At 32.9% G+C, this 22,180-nt stretch overlaps 4 protein-coding genes across 4 annotated transcripts; 1 reads left to right on the plus strand and 3 right to left on the minus strand.

The window, feature by feature from the left end:
* Window positions 1-257: 257 nt before the first annotated feature.
* LOC146903480 (uncharacterized) lies at window positions 258-1,096 on the plus strand. Its single transcript, XM_085735824.1, has 2 exons — window positions 258-459; window positions 683-1,096. Exons 1-2 carry the CDS (start codon window positions 291-293, stop codon window positions 1,090-1,092), a joined length of 579 nt encoding a protein of 192 aa, XP_085591950.1. The 5' UTR covers window positions 258-290; the 3' UTR covers window positions 1,093-1,096.
* Window positions 1,097-7,458: 6,362 nt separating this feature from the next.
* On the minus strand, window positions 7,459-10,096 carry HT1 (Protein kinase superfamily protein). Its single transcript, XM_085739446.1, has 3 exons — window positions 9,103-10,096; window positions 7,984-8,439; window positions 7,459-7,797 (listed from the first exon to the last, which is right to left on the minus strand). Exons 1-3 carry the CDS (start codon window positions 9,547-9,549, stop codon window positions 7,549-7,551), a joined length of 1,152 nt encoding a protein of 383 aa, XP_085595572.1. The 5' UTR covers window positions 9,550-10,096; the 3' UTR covers window positions 7,459-7,548.
* A 2,286-nt stretch (window positions 10,097-12,382) lies between these two features.
* On the minus strand, window positions 12,383-14,659 carry IBR1 (indole-3-butyric acid response 1). The gene is made up of 6 exons (XM_085739447.1): window positions 14,466-14,659; window positions 14,168-14,284; window positions 13,653-13,787; window positions 13,306-13,431; window positions 13,100-13,201; window positions 12,383-12,819 (listed from the first exon to the last, which is right to left on the minus strand). Exons 1-6 carry the CDS (start codon window positions 14,592-14,594, stop codon window positions 12,670-12,672), a joined length of 759 nt encoding a protein of 252 aa, XP_085595573.1. The 5' UTR covers window positions 14,595-14,659; the 3' UTR covers window positions 12,383-12,669.
* Window positions 14,660-16,311: 1,652 nt separating this feature from the next.
* On the minus strand, window positions 16,312-21,118 carry LOC146903483 (EH domain-containing protein 1-like). The gene is made up of 16 exons (XM_085731651.1): window positions 20,975-21,118; window positions 20,796-20,875; window positions 20,580-20,648; window positions 20,417-20,474; window positions 19,590-19,645; window positions 19,442-19,484; window positions 19,301-19,353; window positions 18,798-18,911; window positions 18,553-18,655; window positions 18,383-18,432; window positions 18,093-18,221; window positions 17,757-18,008; window positions 17,574-17,653; window positions 17,110-17,236; window positions 16,816-16,959; window positions 16,312-16,735 (listed from the first exon to the last, which is right to left on the minus strand). The coding sequence occupies exons 1-16, from the start codon at window positions 21,057-21,059 to the stop codon at window positions 16,550-16,552; spliced, it is 1,629 nt and encodes a 542-aa protein (XP_085587777.1). The 5' UTR covers window positions 21,060-21,118; the 3' UTR covers window positions 16,312-16,549.
* Window positions 21,119-22,180: the final 1,062 nt, after the last annotated feature.

Genomic DNA, 22,180 nt, shown 5'->3' on the forward strand with positions numbered 1-22,180 from the left:
GGTAGTCGCAGCCGTTATAGTAAGAGCGAGTGTGGTGCGGCGCGTTGATGTGAGTCCGCGTGAAACATGTGTTTGTAACCCCACAAAAACGACAGTGTGGGACCCACCCATCACTGCACAAATCACAAGTTGAGTATAGAGTTGCAGAAACTCACCAAGACCCGCACCGCAGACTAACATCCCCCAAAACCTAATAATCAACCCAACTCAACCTTCTCTTCTTATTTTCTCTCTTCTTCTTCTTCAAAACTCTGAACTGAAAAACCGAAACAAAGAAAAGAAAGAAAAAAATGAAAAAACTGTACCGAAAGGGAACGGTGCATCCATCGCCACCAACGGTATCAGACAAACTATCCTTTCTTTCAGCAACAATCCTCACTCTCACCGTTGCTCTCTCACTGGAGGACAAAGAAGTCCTAGCTTACCTCATTTCATGCTCCTCCTCCTCCTCCTCCTCCTCCTCCTCCTCCTCCTCCTCCTCCTCCTCCTCCTCCTCCTCCTCCTCCTCCTCCTCCTCCTCTTCTTCTTCTTCTTCTTCTTCTTCTTCTTCTTCTTCTTCTTCTTCTTCTTCTTCTTCTTCTTCTTCTTCTTCTTCTTCTTCTTCTTCTTCTTCTTCTTCTTCTTCTTCTTCTTCTTCTTCTTCTTCTTCTTCTTCTTCTTCTTCTTCTTCTTTCTTCTGTTAACGGAAACTCTCGCCGGAAAACTAAGAGTTTCATCGACGGTGAACATCTTCCTCTCTTCCATTGCAACTGTTTCCGTTGCTATATGAGTTACTGGGTTCGTTGGAACACTTCACCCAATCACCAACTCATTCACAGAATCATCGATGATTTTGAAGATTTTCTCTCTCAAAATGCTAATAAAAGGAAGGAGAAGAAAACTAAGAAAGGTTCTTCTAACAACAGCTACAGAGCTTCCGAGTCAAATGGCTCCGAGTTGGAATCGGTAACAGAGAGTGGTGGTGTTATCAATGTTAGTGAAGGAAGTGAATTCATTAATTCAATCGAAGTCGAAGAAGTTGAAAATGAAGAGAAATTAGGGTCAGTGAGAAAGATTTTGAGTTTCATTGGAGAAAGGATTTGGGGACGGTGAATCAATTTCCAAGTTCCAACACAAAAAAATTATTTTTGCTTTACCTTTTTCCATTTATGATTCCTTTATTATTTTTTGTTGCTTTTGTGCATTAATCACTTTCATGTGATGTACTAAAAGGAAATTGTAGTTTGGTTTCTGTGTCTTGTTATATCAAATCAGATATGCATCAGTAACTCGTTTGTTTTTATTACTATAGCTTGATGAATATCTTAGTTTTAGTGTTACAGACTGATAAGTCTGCGAATTTTATGGCTTCAACTCATTTCTTTTACTGACTGGGTTTTTATACGGTTGCTGAGGCTTTCATTTACTACGGTTATGGACTCTCTTATGAGTTTCAAGTTTCAAATAACAAGAAAGGAGTGTTAAGAAAAGTGTTAGAATTAGGTTGTTACTAACATTTCTTTTCACAGCAATGTCTTGAATTTTTTTTAGCTTAAAGAGTGAGTGTTCCCTTTCCACAAGTATTTTACACACTGTTGGACCAAGTCTAGAGGCATTCAATCTCTTAGATTTCATCAAGGCATTCAATCTCTTAGATTTCATCAACACCCCAACGACCAGCAAGTATCCTTCAGTCTCCTAACACCCCAATGACATGTAATAGACATGAGCTCGATATTAATGGTGCGTCATCTGTAACATCCTCTAATCAATTGTTCCACAACTTCATAGTCCACATCTATGCCTATAAAAGGCACCCTTCATCACAAGACAAAATACACAATTTGTTTCCTTTCAATATCTCTTACTCTGTTAGATCATGTCCAATGGCAAAAAATATTCAATAACCTTCAACACCCATTTTTTCAATTCCCAACACTCCACATCATTTTCTCTCTCTTAATTTAACACCCATTCAATTTTTACCACTCCAATAGTTTTCATTCAACACCCTACCCCACCACTTTTTATTTCTTATTCTTATTTAATTTTTGTTTTTATAATTGCATAAAATTATAATTATCGATTATAATTAAATTAAAATAATACAAATAATTTTTTTAAAAAAACAATATTTTTTTAAATAATTTATTTTTATTTTCTTAACTTAAAATGCAATACAACAAACTAAGCACGCGACACACGATTAGCTTAAAATGCAAGACAACAAACAAGCACACAACACACACGTAATTTATTTAGTACGATACAAATGATCTTCAAACTCGAAACATTCCAAACTTTGTCCATATGTGCTTCACTAGATCTGCCTGCAATGCGTGGTGAACATTTGGATCACGCAACTTGGATCTAGCACGCACATGATTTGCAAAAGTGGGTAACACCTCGGTCGAGTATGGTTGCGGTGTACTAGATCCACTTCCCTCAGATTGCTCAAAATCGCTCCAACGTTGAGCATATGATTTGAGGCATAACCAAAATTAGGAATATTTTGAGGATTTTGGTTGGGAAATTGATTTGGGTTTTGAGGATGTTGGTTGGGAAATTGATTTGGGTGTTGATAATTGTTGGGATTTTGGTAGCTAAATGGGTAATTAGAAGAATTTTGGGTGTTGAATTGATTGTTATTGTGATCCATTTTACTAATCAAAGACTAAAACTTCAAAAGAAATGCTAATAATAAGATTAAGAGAGTGAAAAACTTGATTTTTTTTTCTGTGTCCAAATCAAATGATCCAAGTCTCTATTTATAGAGAAAAAAAATCACGAATTTTGGTAAAAAAAAAATAAAAAAATTATTTGCAATGAAATAATTGAGTCCAAATTATTAAGAAGATAAAAATCCAGGCAGCCAACCAGATAACACAACGTGTCACAGCTTTATTCAAAAGCTTCTTCTCTCTCCGCGTTTGCAGCGTCCCACGCGCCCTGTCGGTGCGTGTGTTACACACGCTTGCCTGGACCAACAGAAACGTGCCGCGTGGCAATCCGGTGCAGGCTTCAACTTATTGAATGGCTTCATCACTTCCCTCCTCCATCTCATCTTCAATACCCTCTTCTCCAATCTTTCAACAACTCTAAATACCCTTTCAATACCCCCATTGGACTTGGTCTTAGGAGGTTTTTTATTGAGTTGTTTTGGTGGTACTCTTTTTCCTCCTTTGCGGGTTTTGCGCTTCTTGTGCTAGTCTAGCCTAATAAATTTTTGCTGATTCAAAAAAAAAAAATCTCTCACCCTCTTGCTCACTTGAGGGTCGAAGTAATTGCAGACAACTCACTTTGCATCTCGAATGATGATTTTTTTTTTCTGCCCCTATGACAAAAAAAAATGATATGTCTGCCCCTAGTTGAAAATTATTGTTGTAAATGCCCTTGTTCTTCTGCGAGCATCTCATTTTTTCAACCATCCTCTGCAAGCTTGCAGGCTTTCTCTGTACAACTCTGTGTGTTCCTAATTTAAGTTGGCGAGCATGAATTATTTAAGGTTTTTTCTTGTTCTTTCTTTGAAATGGCGAGCACATTAATTTTTTTTTCCATGTTCCATATCTAAAATGGCGAGCATGGGTGATACAACATTCTTTTAAGTTTTTTACCATGGTTGTTAATTCAATTGGCGAGCATGCTACATATATAAATAAAAAGCAGGATTATGTTTAATATATAAAATGGCGCCATTTTAGTTTAATTTTGTTTTTTCAAGGAAATTTAATTTTGTTTTTTTACCATGATGATGATGAGGACGAGGAGGAGGAGCCACAACTACAAATAGCGCCACCCGGTCGACCTCAACGAAAAATCAAACCTGTTGGATGTGGTACTCATGGGCACAAAATTAGGAGAAGATAAATGTAATAGATGTTTAGGTTTGTAACAATGTTTTATTTTAATGTATTTTTGTTTAATGTTTAATAAAAAAAATCATTTTAGGTTGTTTTTTAAAATTCAAGAAATATGGTATTTTTAATAAAAAATTGTAAAAAAAAATTAAAACCGCAAAAAAATATTACAAAGGCATGTTCGCCATTTCAAAGGACTAGCAAGAAAAAATACTTAAAAATATGTATGAGCCGCCACCTTTAAATAAGGAAAAAATATTTAAAAAAAAAAGAAGTAATGCTCGCCATTCCAAAATAAGAACATGAAAAAAAACTTAAAAAAAATAATGCTCGCCATCTTGTTTGAAGAATTGGCAGAATGTTCAAAGAAAAGCCTGCGCACTTGCAGAGATTGCCGGAAAAATAGCTATGCTCGCCAATTTAACTGAAGAACAAGGGCATTTTGATAATTGTTTTCAAGTAGGGGCAGACATATCATTTTTTTTTGTGATAGGGGCAGAAAAAAAAATTCCTCGAATGATTGCTGCTCTACAAAACCAACCTTTATGATTACCTCATATCAAACTCAAATATGTATTCTTACAATTTTTTAAATTTCTTTTATCAAAACTTAATTTATAGTTTATTTATACCCATGCATCAAATTGAATAACAAACCGTAAATATATATTATATGTACGTAAATCAGTAAATGTATGTATTTATACACGTGAGAAATAACTCTTATTACACGCTGCTTTGTTTCATAAAACATCTCTTATTATACGTTTCTTCATTCCTAGATTATATGTCATTTTAGAAATTTTACATAAATTATGAAATGTAGTTAATGTTATATATAAAAGAGTAATTATGAGTTGTTTTACATTTCTAAAAAAAAAAAATATAGCATCAAAAAAAAAATTAAAAGAATTGGGAAAATATAAAATAATATATAGTTAAGAGCATAATAGAAAATTAAGTATTAATAATTCTTTGATATTGTAAAATGATATATAGATTTGGACATAGAAATTTTGCTAAAATGTCGTATAATTTAAGACGGATGGACTAAAGATTAGGCCGGATGTGAGCAAAAGTGAAATGGAATGAAGAAATGTGTCAAAATGAAATGAATAAACACATTGGTGCAGAAAATTGTTAGAAGTCAAAATTTAGCGGCATTTGTATTGTCGTTTCGTGGAGATTCCCCCTTAAAAGAAGACAAAATCCAGTTCAATTTTCTTAATATTTTGCAAGTAACATTTGAGCTCACTTTCTTCGAATTTTTAATCTCTTATCCTACGTGCTCCCAAGGTATGCTTGTGAATATGATTATGACTCGATGTAAGTAAGCTTTCCCCAGCCGAATCGTTTTCCATATTTGACTTGGATTTTCATAGTCCCCCTTTCCATTCAACCTACTTTAACTTGTTATACTCTATCGACTTTCAAATACGAGTAACCCATTTGTATTGGTTGAATGACGTTGACTTTGAATCTTAAATATACTTCTTTTAGATATTCACTTTCGATTATCTCTGAAACTAAATTTGGTTGAATGACATTGAATTTGAATCTTAAATATACTTCTCTTAGATATTCACGTTTGATTATCTCCGAAACTAAATTTGATAGGTTAGTTTGTATTAGAAAGAGAAAAAAATCAAATACAAGTAAAAAATTACTTCATCAATGCTCCAACCAATAACTATTTTTTTTTTCAGTTGTTTTCATATCATTAATGAATAACGATTTTGTAAAAACTTTATAATTTCTCTTTTCAAGACAAAATTGATTAGATTTATCACTTCGTTTGAAATGGATAAATTGACTTATAAACAAATTCAATTATTTCAATTGTATTAATGATGTCATTTTTAAAATATTCTTTTTTCTTTACTAAAAACACAATATTCATTCAAATTGATAGTGGTCGGAAAAAATTAACACAAATTCAAAATTGTTAAAAAAAAAAAAAGAATATGGGAACAACATTAAAGTGGTCGAAAAATTCATGTCTTCATATCTGCAATGTTAACATCAAGGTCATTGATTGAATCTATTATTGATCAAAATTTATCTTTATGGAAAATCAAACAATGTTGGACCAAGATGATTTATAAAACAACGTCATAGTCAGACCATATCACACAAATAACACGGAAGAAAAACTTGATCTATATGAAAAATTTATCCATTATTTGATTATTTATGTGAAGAAAATCATTTTTGAGATCTGACTTTGCCACTTTAGAGGCTTGGTGAAGTCTGAAAGCCTATTTAAAATCTAATTTTACACTAAGATCTAACAACACATATATGCCTACTATTAAATAGGTCAAATTTTATGAATGTCTAAGCACACCAACAAATCTGCTACTAAATAACCAAATCTTATTCCTCAAAAAAAAAAATCTTATGAAGGTCTGTTCATACTAATAGGTCTTCTATTAAATAATCAAATCACACGAAGGTTTGAATTTATATAAAAAAAATCCAATAACAACAATAATGGAAGAAATGTTATATATAAATAGGTCGACATAAGATACCTAAAAGGCTTTTTGGTAAGTTTTAGTTTGGTCTACAACAACAACAACCAATTCTTATCACACTAAGTGGGGTTGACTACGTTGATCAAATTATGCCATAATGTTTATCATAAAAATGTTTGAATCCAACTTTTTAACCTCTAAATCTTTCATAATAGTTTATTTATAGCTTTTTCTAGGTCTTCTTCTACCTCTTTAATTTTATCCCGTTTTATCTTACCACTCGTCCAACACAACATCCTCATATCTGCTACACTTACTTGATTCTTGTGTAGTGTTGGTTCTTAACCGCCCAACACTTCATACCATACAACATTAAGAGAGAATTAGAGACAATAAAATTACGAAACAATAAAAATCATCCAAAATTAATATTGTTATGAAACCTCTTCACAGGAATAGAATTAGAGACCAAAGAGAGAGAAAGAGAAGCGTCGTTACATGAGAGTCTTATTTATAGGAAAATACCGATGAGTTTTATTTTTTAAAAAAATACATATGAGTTAATGATATGACTCAATAACTAATGGGTTCACTTACAATATTCATAACATTTTTTTTTAATGTTAATCGAGGATATGACTCATTAAAACTTTATTAGAGAAAAAAATCGTTGGAAAAAAAAATCCTAGTGAAAGAAATTATGATATGTCCTCAACTGATTTTAGTTTATCTTCATAAGCTCTCCAGGATAGTAGTTTATAAAAACCGTTTTATAGTTGATATAAAAACAATTTGACTTTATTTTATGGTTTGTTTAGAAATAGCTTATATACAAGCTCTTATGCTATAAGCGCCTAACTAAGCTGCTTATGTAAACAAGTTCATATTCAAAGTGAAAATTAAACTTCTAAGAAAAGGAGAATGTTGTTTTAAAATTAAGTCAGGGTGGATGGAATGTAACGGCTTATTCAGCACTTTGCACCGATCATGTTGTTTGGTGGATGAATGCTGTTGCAGGATTTGGTTACCTTCTGATGGTTGGTTTGCATCCACAACATGGTAATACAAAAAAGAGAAGGAAAAAAAAAAGGTTGACATTTTTATAGGTACAAATAGGTAATACAATTGAAAGAACATGAAGCATGTGTAAGTAAACTATGTTATATTCAAGTTATATGAAGTTTTAATGAAGACAACAATAATTAATACCTTATAGGACAGGGGAATGAATTCAATTATGCATTTACAGGTATGGAGGAATTCATGGAGACACATCCTTTTAAGCGTTCGATAATGAAGTTTTTGCTGACTAGTCCTGAATGATGAGTTAGAGGAAGACCTTCCTTCACACATTCATCATACCTCTCAAGAGTAGAGACTATATAACTGAAATCTGGCCTTTTTGAAGGATTTGCTGACCAACAACGCTTTATTAGGTGTGCAAGTGCTGGCTGACAACTTGCAGGCAGTGGAGGCCTTTCATTCTGTTCAAGCAGTGACATAAAGGTTTGTAAGTTTAGGAGAGATTCAAATTTCATGTCAATTATTCTAAGTTATATGTAGATTACAAGATGTTTTGATATCTCATTTTTATAAAACACTGACACAGACCGGAACCGACACGGGTAATTTGAGATGGCAGTGGCTTAAATTTTGATATAGGATCTAACCTTCTCAGAAACAGCAAAAGCAGCTTGCACTGGAGTCATTCCTTGGAAAGGAAGCAGAGCAGTTGTGAGTTCCCAAAGCACAATTCCAAAACTATAAACATCAACTTTACGAGTATACGGTTTTTCCTTAATCATCTCAGGTGCCATCCAACGATAAGTTCCCATATTTCCTTTGGTCTCTCGGCATCGTGTTTCAAGACACGATGTCCCGAAATCTGCTACCTTTACCCTCATCTCATCATTGAGAAGCAAGTTATTTGATTTGAGGTCTCTATGAATAACACCTTGAGAATGAAGGTATTCCATACCCCTTGATATGTCAAGTGCTAACCTTAGTACAGTTTCTATTGAAAGTGAGTAAGGCTCTTTTTTGTTCAGATACATCCTCAGAGTTCCTTGTGACATGTATTCTGTTATTATACAGTACACAGGTGGTTTTTTACATGCTGCAATAAACTGTAAATTAAAAATCACAATTAAGTCCCTTACACACAGTAAATTAAAGTAAATAATCTCAACTGTCAAACAGAGAAAATTAATCCTTGATATATAAAAAGTCATATGTTAACTCGCTCGTAATTTATTATGCATGTAGATGCAGTATCTTGTGTTGAAATTACCTACTCTACTCTAAAGCCTAAGGAAAATTAGATTCATGAATATGATCAAATATAGACATAAGTTAGTGATGTAACATAATACTGCCACACATGTTGCATCCGTAAAAACATGACACAAAAGTAAAGAAATTTGACATCAAGTTGGTATTAAATTTCCCCCCACTAAAGTGGTAAGTGGTTGTGAGTCTTTTAAAATAATAAAATAAGAGTTGGCAATATCTAAAATAATAAAGATGTAGTAGTATATGTTTATCTCTATCTCTTTCTTACTTTTTATCTCTTACAACTTACATGAATTTCAAAAATACACATAAAAAAAAAACCAAAAGATGTCGTATTTGGTGTCAAAATATCATTTCTTTAAAATAAGAAACCTCGTGATTTCCTTTGAAATCCAAACCAACACAAGAAAATAAAACAAAAAAGACTATTAGGACAAGTAGTGGACACAAGAATTAATTAATTAAATCTTTCTGAGATTAAATAGTTAATTAATTACCTGCACTATGTTAGGATGAAAGAGACGTGAGAGTAAAGCAACTTCAGATTTGAATTGCTGTTCTAGCAATGTTCTTCTCTCCTCATTCTGAGTAGGAATCCTCACCATTTTAACAGCAACAGCTCTCTGCTTGTAAATTCCACGGTAAATTCGACTGTGAGCACCGGACGCAAACTTGTTACCTATGAAAAGCTGAGAAAGATCAGCAGTCCATTCTTCCTGATCTTCCTTTGAAGCTTCCCACGTTTCGACATTTTCAGAGTCCAATATCATGGACCATGATTCTAAACTATCAAATCTTTTTCTTTCCATGTTGTCTGCATCAGGATTCAACCGTGTCTTAGAAGATGAAGGAGAAGGCTCTGGTAAAGGTTTATTACTCTTAGACTTTCGCAGGCGAAGTTTGGTGAAACATGAACCTGCCATTGAAACTCTAGCAAAATTCATGCCTTTGGAATATGGTTTATTGTGTTGTATGTTATGCTTATATGATCAAAAGTACAGACTGTCAAAAGGAATTTTTCTTCTGAATGTGTGAATTGACTTCAGGAAGTGCATAAACCGATTTCGAAACATAGGCTCCAACGATGAATATTGAAAAGCATGTATCAAAATGATTCATTTATGAATTCAAACAAGACCCTTTTGGTTATTATGGAACCATGTCATGCAATTTATGACACTTGGTTCATCATAGTTGTGAAAGATAAAAACTGTTACAGCTCATAACAACTAGAGAGACAGAAATGAACGTAAAAGGGTGATGAAATTTCATTGTATAAAGAAAATAGAAACAAAATGAAGGGAAGTTTCATGAAAATATGGGGAAGAGGAAGAAGAAAAAGAAGAAGAAAGAGTTTTCACGGTTTTTTGTAATAAGATGGATGAGAAGGATTAGGTTGTGTTAGCAGCATAAAGATGAATTGAAAGGAAAAAGTTTCAGGGGTGACTCGTGAGTGCTTTGGTTCAAAAGTAAACTTATCATATTAGCCATAGAGAGAAAAAGGTGTTTTTGGTGTATTTAATTGAGCTACCTTCCTTGCTTCTGTTCTGTTTAGGTTTCTTTTCTTGCATGCATCATAATCAATCAATGTTAAGTAGTGGCCACAGTGCAAAGCTTTGTAGATTTGAGCTTTGCATTCAGCTCCTCCAACAATTTGCACTTTTCTACATATTTGGGATATGTACCATATCCCATCTATTCACTGTAGCAAGAACCACATCGTTGGGACCAAAAAAGTCCTAGAATTCATGTGGTATGTAACGCAATTAAAAGATAAGAGTAAATAGTCATAAATCTATGAGGTCCTCGCACTATAGTTTCTAACTATATTCAAATTACAAACACATCTATAAGCGTCTTTTTTTATTAATTAATAAATAATTTTATGGACCAAACTAAACACACGTTTAAGTATTTATATACTTTTTTCAATTTTGATTCATTCAAAAACTATCGTGGCAGTGTCTCGCACATTTAAGGATTACTGTTTATTTGATAAAGAAATTACAAGATAAGTGTCATATCAATATGACAGTTTGATTCAAGTGCCAGTTATTGTCTTTCTTTCATTCTGCTGAAAAAATCTAGCTTCTCTTTGGTGAGGTACTGACAGGTACATAAGGTGAGGACAGATATAGTATTGGCAGACATTTTTTGTGAGGTTACTTTATTCGATCTATTGATGAAAAATTGAGCACTAACTAAGATAACATACAATTTGATCGAGGCAATTTAAGTTCTATAAGAACATAGAACTTTTTGTTTCGGCAAATGTTCTTTAAGCACTTCAGTTGCGGATCATATAATTATACTCCAATTTAAGCATTGAGTTGAAATTTTGCAAAGAAGAAATTCCAAGCTTGGAATCACACCTTTGAATAATAAAAATAAAAGGTTTGGAATCTGATTAATGGCTATTTTTTGATAAATGATTAGAAGAAGTGTGGAACACTATATGTCAACAACAAAAAAGTGTGGAACACTAAACGTATAAAGATATTTTTTTTTTGGTCAAAAACTAAACATATAAAGATAAAAAATGAAGGGAACATAGTACCCGTACCATACCCTATCTTTCAGCATCCAAATGATCCATTGCAATCAGATTGTTCCCATCACCTCTAGGGATGGGCCTGCTCAAGTTGAAGTTAAAAATTATTTAATAATTATATTTTCTTATCTATTTTATGTTATGTTATTTCTGTAAAATAAATATACATGGTGTACATACACATATACATGTCACAAAGTTCTAGCTCAAATGACAATACCGATATTGTTGGGTTGTACATCTTCACCTGAAATCTTGCAGTTGTGTTTGTGAGTTTCAGTTGGAAAAAAGTTATATATATGCACACACATATACATGGTAGACTGTTTCAATGCTTTTTTTTTTTTTTTTTTTTATCAATAATTTGTAATGCTAACACTTATTGTCCGATATGTTTACAATACACACACATATAGCATTGAAACCAAAAGTTGCATGTGTGATTCTAGTTTTCTGTTCACATAGTATGTAGTAATGAACTTGTCATCTTTTTGTAGTGGCCCTCGCCCACTTTGCATAAAAGAGAGTAAATATTCAATTTTATATATGAAATTGTATAACTGTATTAACTACTTTATGAATATCATAACATAGTTCCTTATATTGAAAAATGTTAATCAGATTCATCCTTCAGTTAGTATTGGCAGAAAGGATACATTTGAAACTAAGTGAATAATGTCATAAATACATTTGATAATGGATCCAGACAGAGGGACAACAAGCCTGATTAACATTTTGCAATTCTGTGAATCATTTTGAAATATTAATAATGTGAGGACTAGGTTGATACCATCCTACAATTTCAATGACCAAATTGAATATTTACTGGCATAAAACAAATGCCATCTTTCCAGAGTATCATAAATTCACAGACACAACAAAAGAAGATTGAATCTAAACCACGCAACACAACCATTTGTATTACTCTGGCTGGAGGTAGGGTGTAATGGATAAAACAGGAAAGAAAGGGATAAAATTTCAAGAATACTCTTAGATTTTGAGTATAACTTCAACAAGATAGAATTGCAAGGTGAAGATTACAATCTAAGTATCTAACTCAATTCCATAAAACATCTTATAAGATAATGACTGTGCAAACTTCATAAACTCTAACTAGGCTTTATCTCTAGTCAATGCAGGACATAGAATTTTCAACTATAGAAGTAGGAACTGTGGAAAAAGTATAATGGATAAATGCAACACAGAAAAACATGACCAACTGAAAATAAACAAAGTCATAACAGAATCAATATATTTTAACACGAAACTTGTGTATGTTTTTCAGATTATTCATTCATTATTTAAAGTAAATGAAAGTAAAACATTTGACAATTATTCTTTCCCCCCCTTAAAAAGCAAAATCCCCTATCATTTCATAACTACAGCGAAAGCCAGCTCAATGCTATTATTCTTACAGTATTAAAAGAAATGAAAAGCATGCTAAATATACCAATTTCGCCATTACATTTTGGACTAGACCCAACGGAAGCATACTAGAAGATGAAAATGGAAGCTACAGTCTCGATGGCATTCCGCCGGAAACTACTATAGTTTCTCCTGTTATATATGACGCATCATCAGATGCCAAAAAAGCTGTAGCAGCACCCATGTCTTCGGTTGTACCAAGTCTTCCAAGTAATGTCTTTGCTTCAAGCTCTTCTCTCTACAATAATATAGCCACAAAATCCATTCAGACACAAATGATATATGAAGCACTGATACTGGACACAATATTGACACCAACACGTAGACAAAGATAATGATTTGAAAAAATAAAAGTGAGTGTATGCAATCATATATGTGTCTGTCTCGAACATTGACATGTATCAGACACTCAAACACGCTTTCAATCTAAAGTGTCAGTGGTGTTATATAGCAAATGATACACAACACAGGAGATTCGAGGAAAGAGGAAAAACCTATTTGGTTAAAAAGATACTCACCATAGCAGAATTACTGGTGATGAATGAAGCAAAATTAGTTGGTACAAAACCAGGAGCAACACAGTTTACACGAGTTTTAGGGGCCATCTCAGCAGCCAGGGCCTACACATTATATTTACATAATAATTATCAGATATAACAAAAAAAAAAAAACAGTAACAATTCATATGGCATATTGAAGGAACAATTGGAAGGCAAGTACCGACTTTGGTAAGGCCAAGAAGGGCTGTTTTGGTTACTCCATACATAGCCATACTAGCTGGTGGGTGATAACCAGCGATCGATGAAATGATAACAACAGAAGAACCCTTCGGCAAGTATGGAGCTGCATCCTGTGTATAATTATCAGACACCATTTTACTACATCAACACACTACACAAAGATGGAAGAAAGGGAAAACACTGAAACATATATATATATATATATATATATATATATATATATATATATATATATATATATATATATATATATATATATATATATATATATATATATATTGGATTATTTCTTTTCTTTTATTTGTTAAAGCCATTTTCACAGCTTAATTACCTTCAGAAGAAGTATAGTGGCTTTGACATTTATCTCCCATAACTTGTCAAGGACCGAATCTTGGGTTTGCAGAATGGAATCAACAGAAGGATTTGCAGCAGCATTGGACACAACAACATCTATCTTTCCATACTTCTGTAACAAGCCAAAAAAATTCAAACACATATTAGAACTCCATTCAAATAGTGAGAAAGACAGACTATAATATGAAAGATTATTAAACTACACTGAAAAAACCAAAGCCAAAATCATAATGACAAAACATATCGTCCGCCAATTCTATTTAAACTTGTACAAAATATGAATGATGGGTGTTAAGATTCCAATAACATACATACTGTCCAGCTGGTAAGAACTGGACTTGGTAACCTGGATAAGACATCAAATCTCATATAGGATAGTTGTAAAATGGTCATTAGTGTTACTGCTAGGAACTGAATGCAAAGATAAAATCGACACAAGTCTTGTATTGAAATTGGACAAGATCACATTCACAAGAGAAGATGAATTCACACCTGGACAGTTTTGTCAATCAAATCCTTCCTTTGTAGAGCATTTGAGACATGGCAAACAACTGCAAATACATCAATTCCTTTGGCCCTCAGTTTTTCAGCAGCTACATCAACATTTTTCTGCAGCGATTCAACCAAATTAAAAAAATAATATGGATTAATCAATTATGATATTAATACATGATAAATCACTTGTTTGAACAATTAACTTTTCTCTAACCAATTCTCATACAATAATTTACATACTTTCTGAGAGAAATATGAATGAATGAATGAATCAAATAAGAAAAAGGAAGAAAACCTGTCTGCGAGAAGAGATAACAACAGAAGCACCTTCCAAACCAAGTCTCTCAGCAATGGTAAAACCAATTCCCTGTGTTGAAGCAGTCACGATCGCAACCTTTCCTTTGAATCTCTTTGGAATTTCCATTTTCTACCTTCGAATCCGACACAGCCACACGCTTAGGTTCGGTTGTCTCTGAAACTGAGAAAAACAAGGAACTAGATTAAACTTGTGCTTTTTATAAAGACACACACAATCAATCATCTTACACACTCATTAAATAATTATTTTTAGACATATCATTATGGAGTATTAATCATTACATCATGATGACACATGCCGTTGAAACATATGTTAAGGACCATAATACAAATATACTAGTAAATATTAAATATTAATTTAAAAAAAATAATTTTGATTTTTTGAGAAATAAATTCTATATAAAATTGATTTCTCTTAAGATTAAAGTATATGTTAGCATTTTCCTTGATCATTTTCTAAATAAAAAAATATACTCGTATAATTCTTGATCCAAAAAAGGTAATTAATCATATGTAATAATTTTTGTACTATTTATTCTTTTTTCTTTTTTTTTGGTACAAAAATTTACTGTTTTTCTATTTCAGATTGAAAGTTAATTATATAATAATAATTATTGTACTATTTACTGTTTTTTATCGAAAAAATTCATTCCTAAAAAAATTTGGGTCCACCGTCATTCTATTTCAGATAAATCTGTTAAGAAAAATTTCTTTAGCATAAAGACAAGGAGAAAATCTCCATGAGCTTGGTCAACCCAAATGAATTTTTTTTTTTTTTTTGAAGGACCAAATGAAAAATATTTGGAAGCACGTACAAAAGTAAAAATAAATAAATGATGAAAAATCATTTGATTAAATTTTCTCTCTCTTTTTTTTTTTTTTTTTGTATCTAAATATTTTTCATTTGTGGTTACTAGATGTGACCAAATACGATTTTTTTTTTTTTTTGGCTTTCGCACCGGTTTCCGATACATCAAAGGTGGACGACTAATCCGGCTCATGCATAGAGGCATGCGCACTGGCCAAGCGTTGTTCCCCCTGGGAATCGAACCCGGTATTCCCCGAATACGTCCTTGGAAGGAGCTCCATGCCACTGGAGCCCAAGCAACTTGGTTGACCAAATACGATTTTAGGCCATTAGGATCTACACCACACATAGGTCTCGGTTCTTATTTTTTAAATTTTTTTTTTTTTTGCCGGAAACTAGTAAAGAAAGGAACATGCAAATCACTCTTTCATTTTCACATTAATCTGTCTACCAGTCCCATATGTAAGTTACATGTTGATATAGGAAGTTACTTGCATTCCATTCTATTGATGCAAAAAGTCCTCCTAGTTCTAAATTTGTAATAGGACCCTATAAACAATGTCGTTCAAAACAGAGCTTGAAGACTTGATTGCACCAAAACTCAAAGACAGCAGAAAACTGAACTTGAAGACTTGATATAGACAATGCAGGGAACCAAAACGTGAATGAATGTCTTCACATCAGAACATCACAAAAGCTATGACTCAAACGCTTGTAATAAAACAAAAATGATGCAGCCAATAAACAAAATATGCTACATATAAATGTGTCTTGTCTAGATATACTGTAAAGTAAGTATACAACGGCACCTATATCGTCCCACTCCCGCACACGAGGGCTATAGAAATGGTAAATGGGGGATAGTGAGCACCTTCATATATAAGTAAGGCAAACAAAATAAATAGGGCGGTAATTGTCTAAACCAGACACTGTCTATAATATTATTTTTTGAACAAGGACATTGTCTATAATATTATGTCATGAACTGGACTGTAAAGGTTGTAGACATCAGACATTCAAGACACAAAATATTTTCATTATTTCGGAAAACTGAACATCAAAATCTCAGTCAGAAACACTCATGACAAAATCAACAACAAACTTGAGCGTTTCGAGCTTAATCATAAGAATTTCTAAATTTCTTTAACGGCTCGGGTATTTCATAACCAACCATGTCATCTACAGCTTGAATCATTTTAGGCTTCACATGGTGCACCTTCAATTTATCAACAACAGTCTCAAATGTTTTCATCCTAATCATAAGGATTTCTAAATTTCTTTAAGAGCTCTGGTATTTCATAACCAAGCATGTCATCTACAGCTTGAATCATTTTAGGCTTCAATTTATCAAACTTGTCGATGCTATAACTACTCAAAACCTCTCTGAAGTGATCAATATTAGGAAAATCACCAGCTGGCAGATGAAACTCCCTTTGAACCTGTTTTGCAAGATGATAGTAAATAATATGTAACGAAGAAACTAAGGCAAAATAAGGAAACAAAAATGGAAGTAGGATACCTTTTTAAATTCATCTTCAAGATTATCTATAAGCCTTTGTTGCACCTTAGCTTTGCCCATCATTGCAGGCATCTCCATCTTAAGACGACTAATTATATAAGCATGAATTTTAGCAGATCTAGCACGTTTAACAAATTCATTGATCTGCCTCATTCCAATGACATCATATTTTAGAACCGGAAAATGAAAATACAAACAAATAAAGGAGTATAAGCTTGCAGCAATCTACTATGTTCATATATTATTACTCATTCGTATGACCAGGTCTAAAAATAATATAAAAATAGACTGTACCCGACCGTCACACGCCTTTCTTGGAATATCTACCAAATCTGAAAGGAGATCATTTTGTTCCTTTTCAAAAAGTTCCTGTCCTAATGGGCCAACAAAGCCTTCATTTATAGGCCTATCGTTGAATGAGCTGAAAAGTCAAGGAAAGTAGTACAAACTATCAGCTGAAGAATGTCAAATTAACTGGAGAACGATTCCATTAACGTAATGCGAAAACAATGTGAAGCACAGGCAGACACTGCACATTTAAACGTGAATTCACCTGCAAAAATGCTAAGAAAGAGAAGATAACAAAGATGATAACTCTTTTCACCAAAACTACAACAACAACCAAGCCTTTTCACCAAAATTATGAAAGCATAAAGATCTTATGATGTTCAATTGCAACAGGACAGCATAAGCTTAAATAAGTAGTGAACAACAAAATTAATGAATCATTATATGTATTTCAAAGACAACTAACTTACCCAATATATACACGTACAACTTCTGGAGTATTCAGAACTTTTCCCAAAGACCACATCAGTGCTCCATAAACTCTCATGAGCTGCAGTATTACAGTACAGGGCACATAAGTAAGCCAAAATTAGAAAAACAAGTTGTCGGAAATATTTAGGTCGGTATAAATTAAGTTGTTGATACTGTCTTACTTGTTGAGTATCAATTTGGTCTGCCTTATTCAACACAACGCGTATTTTGTCATCATGACCGCGTAGAGAGTAAATCACTCGTTTAAATTCATCATTGATGTCGAGTTTGTGAGGATCAAATAGGAGAAGAATCAAATCACACTTTGCAGCAAACCACGATATAACACCAGTGAAATCATAACTTCGTTGAGTCCTTTGTTTTTCTCCAGAGAGGACACCAGGGGTGTCCACAAATGTTATTTCATCTAGCAGCTGAAAGAAAATATTGTTTCAAGTTCAAGAATGAAATTGCCAACAGAGCAGAAGTGGAATTGGAAAGATATAAAAAAAACTCACTGGATGTGGCATTTGAGAGCATTGAAACTTTGACAAAAACGAACTACCAAAAGTTGTCAGGCCACTAAAAGGCATGCTAGCATCGACAGCTACAGTATTTCCAGGAATGCTCCTCTCATCAGTTCCAGACTACAAATAAAAAAAGATATTGAGCTTTGAACCTTAGTGAACACTGTGGAACAAATTCACAATTACAGAATGATCTCTAATGCCCCAAAAGGAACAGTTTTGTTTAGATTTGATTAACATCTAACGGAAATACAAGGAAAAAGAAAAGAAGATTATAGTACCATGACAGCAACAAATCTGTCGGTCGTGGGCTCTGGTCCAATATGTGCCCCTGTGTCAAGAGTAAGGTAATACAAGATTAATAAAGGAATTGATACCCCTCTATCATCAAGATATACACATGAAGGAGATTATATAATGCAGTTGCTAAAACAACCACAACATAACTAACCTGGATATTCACATCTTAGCAAATGTTTTATAAATGTTGTTTTGCCTGTGGAATATTGACCAAGAAGCATGATCATTGGTTTAGCATCAAAATCACTGTCGGTCTGAAAGGGACAAATCAGAGGCAACCTAACTTGTTAGTCATAATGACAAATATGCCATGAATCATGATACTACCTTGTTCACATATGAAGTGTACAGAAATTAGCATATTTTATTTATATATTGAATGCAAACATCACTTACCAATAATGGAGATACAAAATCATTGAATCGATAAGTGACCTCCAATGGTTTTAACCGCTCCACATACAATTTCTTCAACCCATCTATTATTGATGTCACTGCACTGAGAGGTAACTAAGAAAAAGAAACTACAGTATTAGAATATACAATACAGAATATTGAAATAAAGTAAAGACATACATAGTAGTGCTTGAAAACTAACAACATAACAAATGCACATTCCAAAATGTTTATGCATAGTAATTACATTGCTTCAATATTGCCTTGCGTACATCATCTGATTCATGATGCAATGAATGTTAGCAAGAAAGCCAAGGCCTTTCATTCCAGCATCGGAAAATTAGATATCATTAGTCCATTAGAAATACAAACTGGTACGCATTTTTACAGATTGGTTGCTCGACTATAAAAGCAAGGCGGCATTTCTTTAATTTAAATTTTTTATTTGCTTTCATAGGAAAAACTTCATTTTGTCAAAATGGGCACAAATTTGGAGAGCTCACCTTCTTTACAGATTTTGAAGCAACTGGTGGAAAAGGCCGAGGCTGACCAGTACCTAAGTAATATCAATTAAATAACTTAATCAATATTAATTTAATCAATACCATGTCATTAATAAAGAAATAAAAAATTACATGTCTTACCAAATACATCAGGTTGGGCATTTATTGTTGAACTCCCTGTATTCTAATTAAACAAACAGAAAACAAACCAATAAGAAAAGGAATCAACAAAAATAGTATGTACAGTTTAATTGATAAAGTACAGTGATATATATAAAGCACCACTTACAGCTACTAATGCGTCGATTCCTTCCATGACTGGAAGTTTGATCTTTTCGTTGTCAACTGAAATTAATAGAAATGGGACAATCAAATACATTAAAACGAATAAATAGCACAAATACGAAGAGCAATAGAAAATTGAAGTTAAACTGAAGGGAAATTCAGTCTCTTTCAATCCAACAGATAATACATTATATACATATAGCATCATTGTGCAAATTGAGACCAATACTCTCCCTCTTTAGGTGGTTCATGAAGTTTACTAGGTTACCCATTTCAACAATTATTTAAGACCAGATGATTTTCTTAGGTCTGTTTGCTGTTTCAGTATTCCTTAGGTCTGTTGGCTGTTTCAATATTCCTTGAAATATAGATGTATAACTTTAATATCAAAGAAATTAAACATTTATGAACTTTCTCTTGTTGGTATCCATTAATTAAGCCTAATAGCTACACAATGAGTACTCAGTACCATCCCAAATTATTTACATTCAGCAGATAAAGAGGTCAGTCATAACATGAGACCTCCCTTCATCATCCTTATCATGACGTGTTTGGTGTTCTTAATCCAAAACAATGTTGTCAATCGTGGCTAGCGGAAAATAGTGGATTGTTAAAATTCTGCAATGCAGCATTGCTATAGCGCCACTATAGCCGCTACTTGACAACATTTTGTACTAGATAATTTTTCATGGAACAATAGTGGTTTGTTCAAATTCCACTATGTCAAAGCAGTATATAGCACTGCTAAAGCTGCTGCTGCTAAACGATAATTTATGCAAACAAATACCGCCACAAGAGCATACTATAAAACGCGCTAATCAGTGAACTTACTTTCTGTTTTAAGGATATTTGAGTTGAGATCATACCCCGCCTGTCCCACAGAAATGAGCTGTATGTTACAACAAACATTCAATTTTAAAGTCAGATTTTAATATCAAATCATCCATCCATGTTAAAACTCAGCATACATTCAGCATTTCAAAATGTATATGACCTGCATTGCAGTAACAAACTCTTCAAAACCTAAAAAACCTTGTCTCTTAGTATCCGCAATAGCCCAAACCTATGATGAAGAAATAGGAAATTAATAGTGAAACAATGCAATTAAGCCAGCTTAATTGCGATTTGCAAGTAAATTAACATTTGATAACTTAATTGTAACTGAAATGAGGAACAGAAATTGAAGAGAGAAAAAAAAAATTGTATAAACCTGCTTGAGCTGGGGGCGAGACAAGTTGGAGAGAGCAAAGAACTTGATAGCATCATTTCCACTGATACGGCCATCTCCATCTACCATCAATCAATGAAAACGAAAAAGAAAAAGTGATAATTGGTTTTACAATGTGTGTGAAAGAAAGTGAAGAAGTGAAGAAGTGAAGTAGAAAAAACCTGAATCGGCTAAGATGAACCATTGCTGGTACGTTTCAATGTGCTCATTCGAAGAAGAATGGATCCAATCCGAAACTGTTTTCATCTTTTTGGAATGAATCTCAGTGACGCAAGAAACTCACTGTTAAATCTTGAGTTGAGTGTGTTTGTTTATTTGAGTTTCGTTCCTTTTTACGCAACCATGTGGCTCGAGTTTCTCTTTTTTATATCATGCTTTGCATCGTTTACTTCAATTGAAAATTCAGGTTTTACTAGTACTTTGATTTGATTTGTTTTCAGTGGGACTTTTAATTTAATGCAACACAAAATTACTGGATTTTTTTCACCTGATATACCTATAATCTAGATTACGGATTACACTTTTTTTTTTTTTTTTGCCATTTTTAACTTTTTAGTTTTTAACAATATTTGAAAAGAAAAAATGAACTTTTTAGTTGTTCAAAACGGCAAAGCCCAAGAGAAAAGAGGAAAACTACAAGAATACAATATCATTTTTAGAAGGGAAATACTAACAAGTATTTTGAGGCACTTGTTTAGAAGTTTAAATTGGGAATTGTACATTCAATCTTTTGACATGTTATCAAAGAGAGAATTTTGGAGTTTCATTTTAAGTCACATGTGTGTTTCAAAATCATTGTGTCATTGTAAGTTAGCAAGATACTGCATTTGTTGGGCCAAAATAAAAATGTTTTCGTTAAGCTTATATCTCTCGGTAACCGTATAAATTACAAGTTTGGAATAACTTTCAACTGTAATATGGGTAAAACTTTCTTCTCTAGCAATTTGCAATTCCATGTACATTCATCACGTTTTTTGCAAAAAAGGATGTCACAAGTCCCATAACATTCGTCGCAAATTTAAACATGCATTAAAAAAATAAGATTCATTTTGGTTCTTCATAATTTTCTTGTGAACCAATTTAGTCTTTGACAAAAAATAGTATATAAACTAGTCAGTTGCATTTTCATACTATAAACAAATTAGTTTCTTTCGTACTATGAGTAAGGAATTAATTTGTATATGCATAAAAATGTCAACCAATTTGATATTATTTTTATCTTTGATTAAATTGAGCCACGAAAATATTGTAAGGCATTATAATAGGTCTTGGCTCTTAAAAAATGGTTGGATTTCCTACTAGAGGTGGAAATTGATCAGATCGATTTACAGGGGGCCTACGACGTCACCTAGTCTACGATAAGTTAG

The sequence above is a fragment of the Medicago sativa genome, chromosome 8, assembly GCF_051527215.1.
Source record: "Medicago sativa cultivar Bolivia chromosome 8, Bolivia_mono, whole genome shotgun sequence".
Taxonomy (NCBI): Eukaryota; Viridiplantae; Streptophyta; class Magnoliopsida; order Fabales; family Fabaceae; genus Medicago; species Medicago sativa.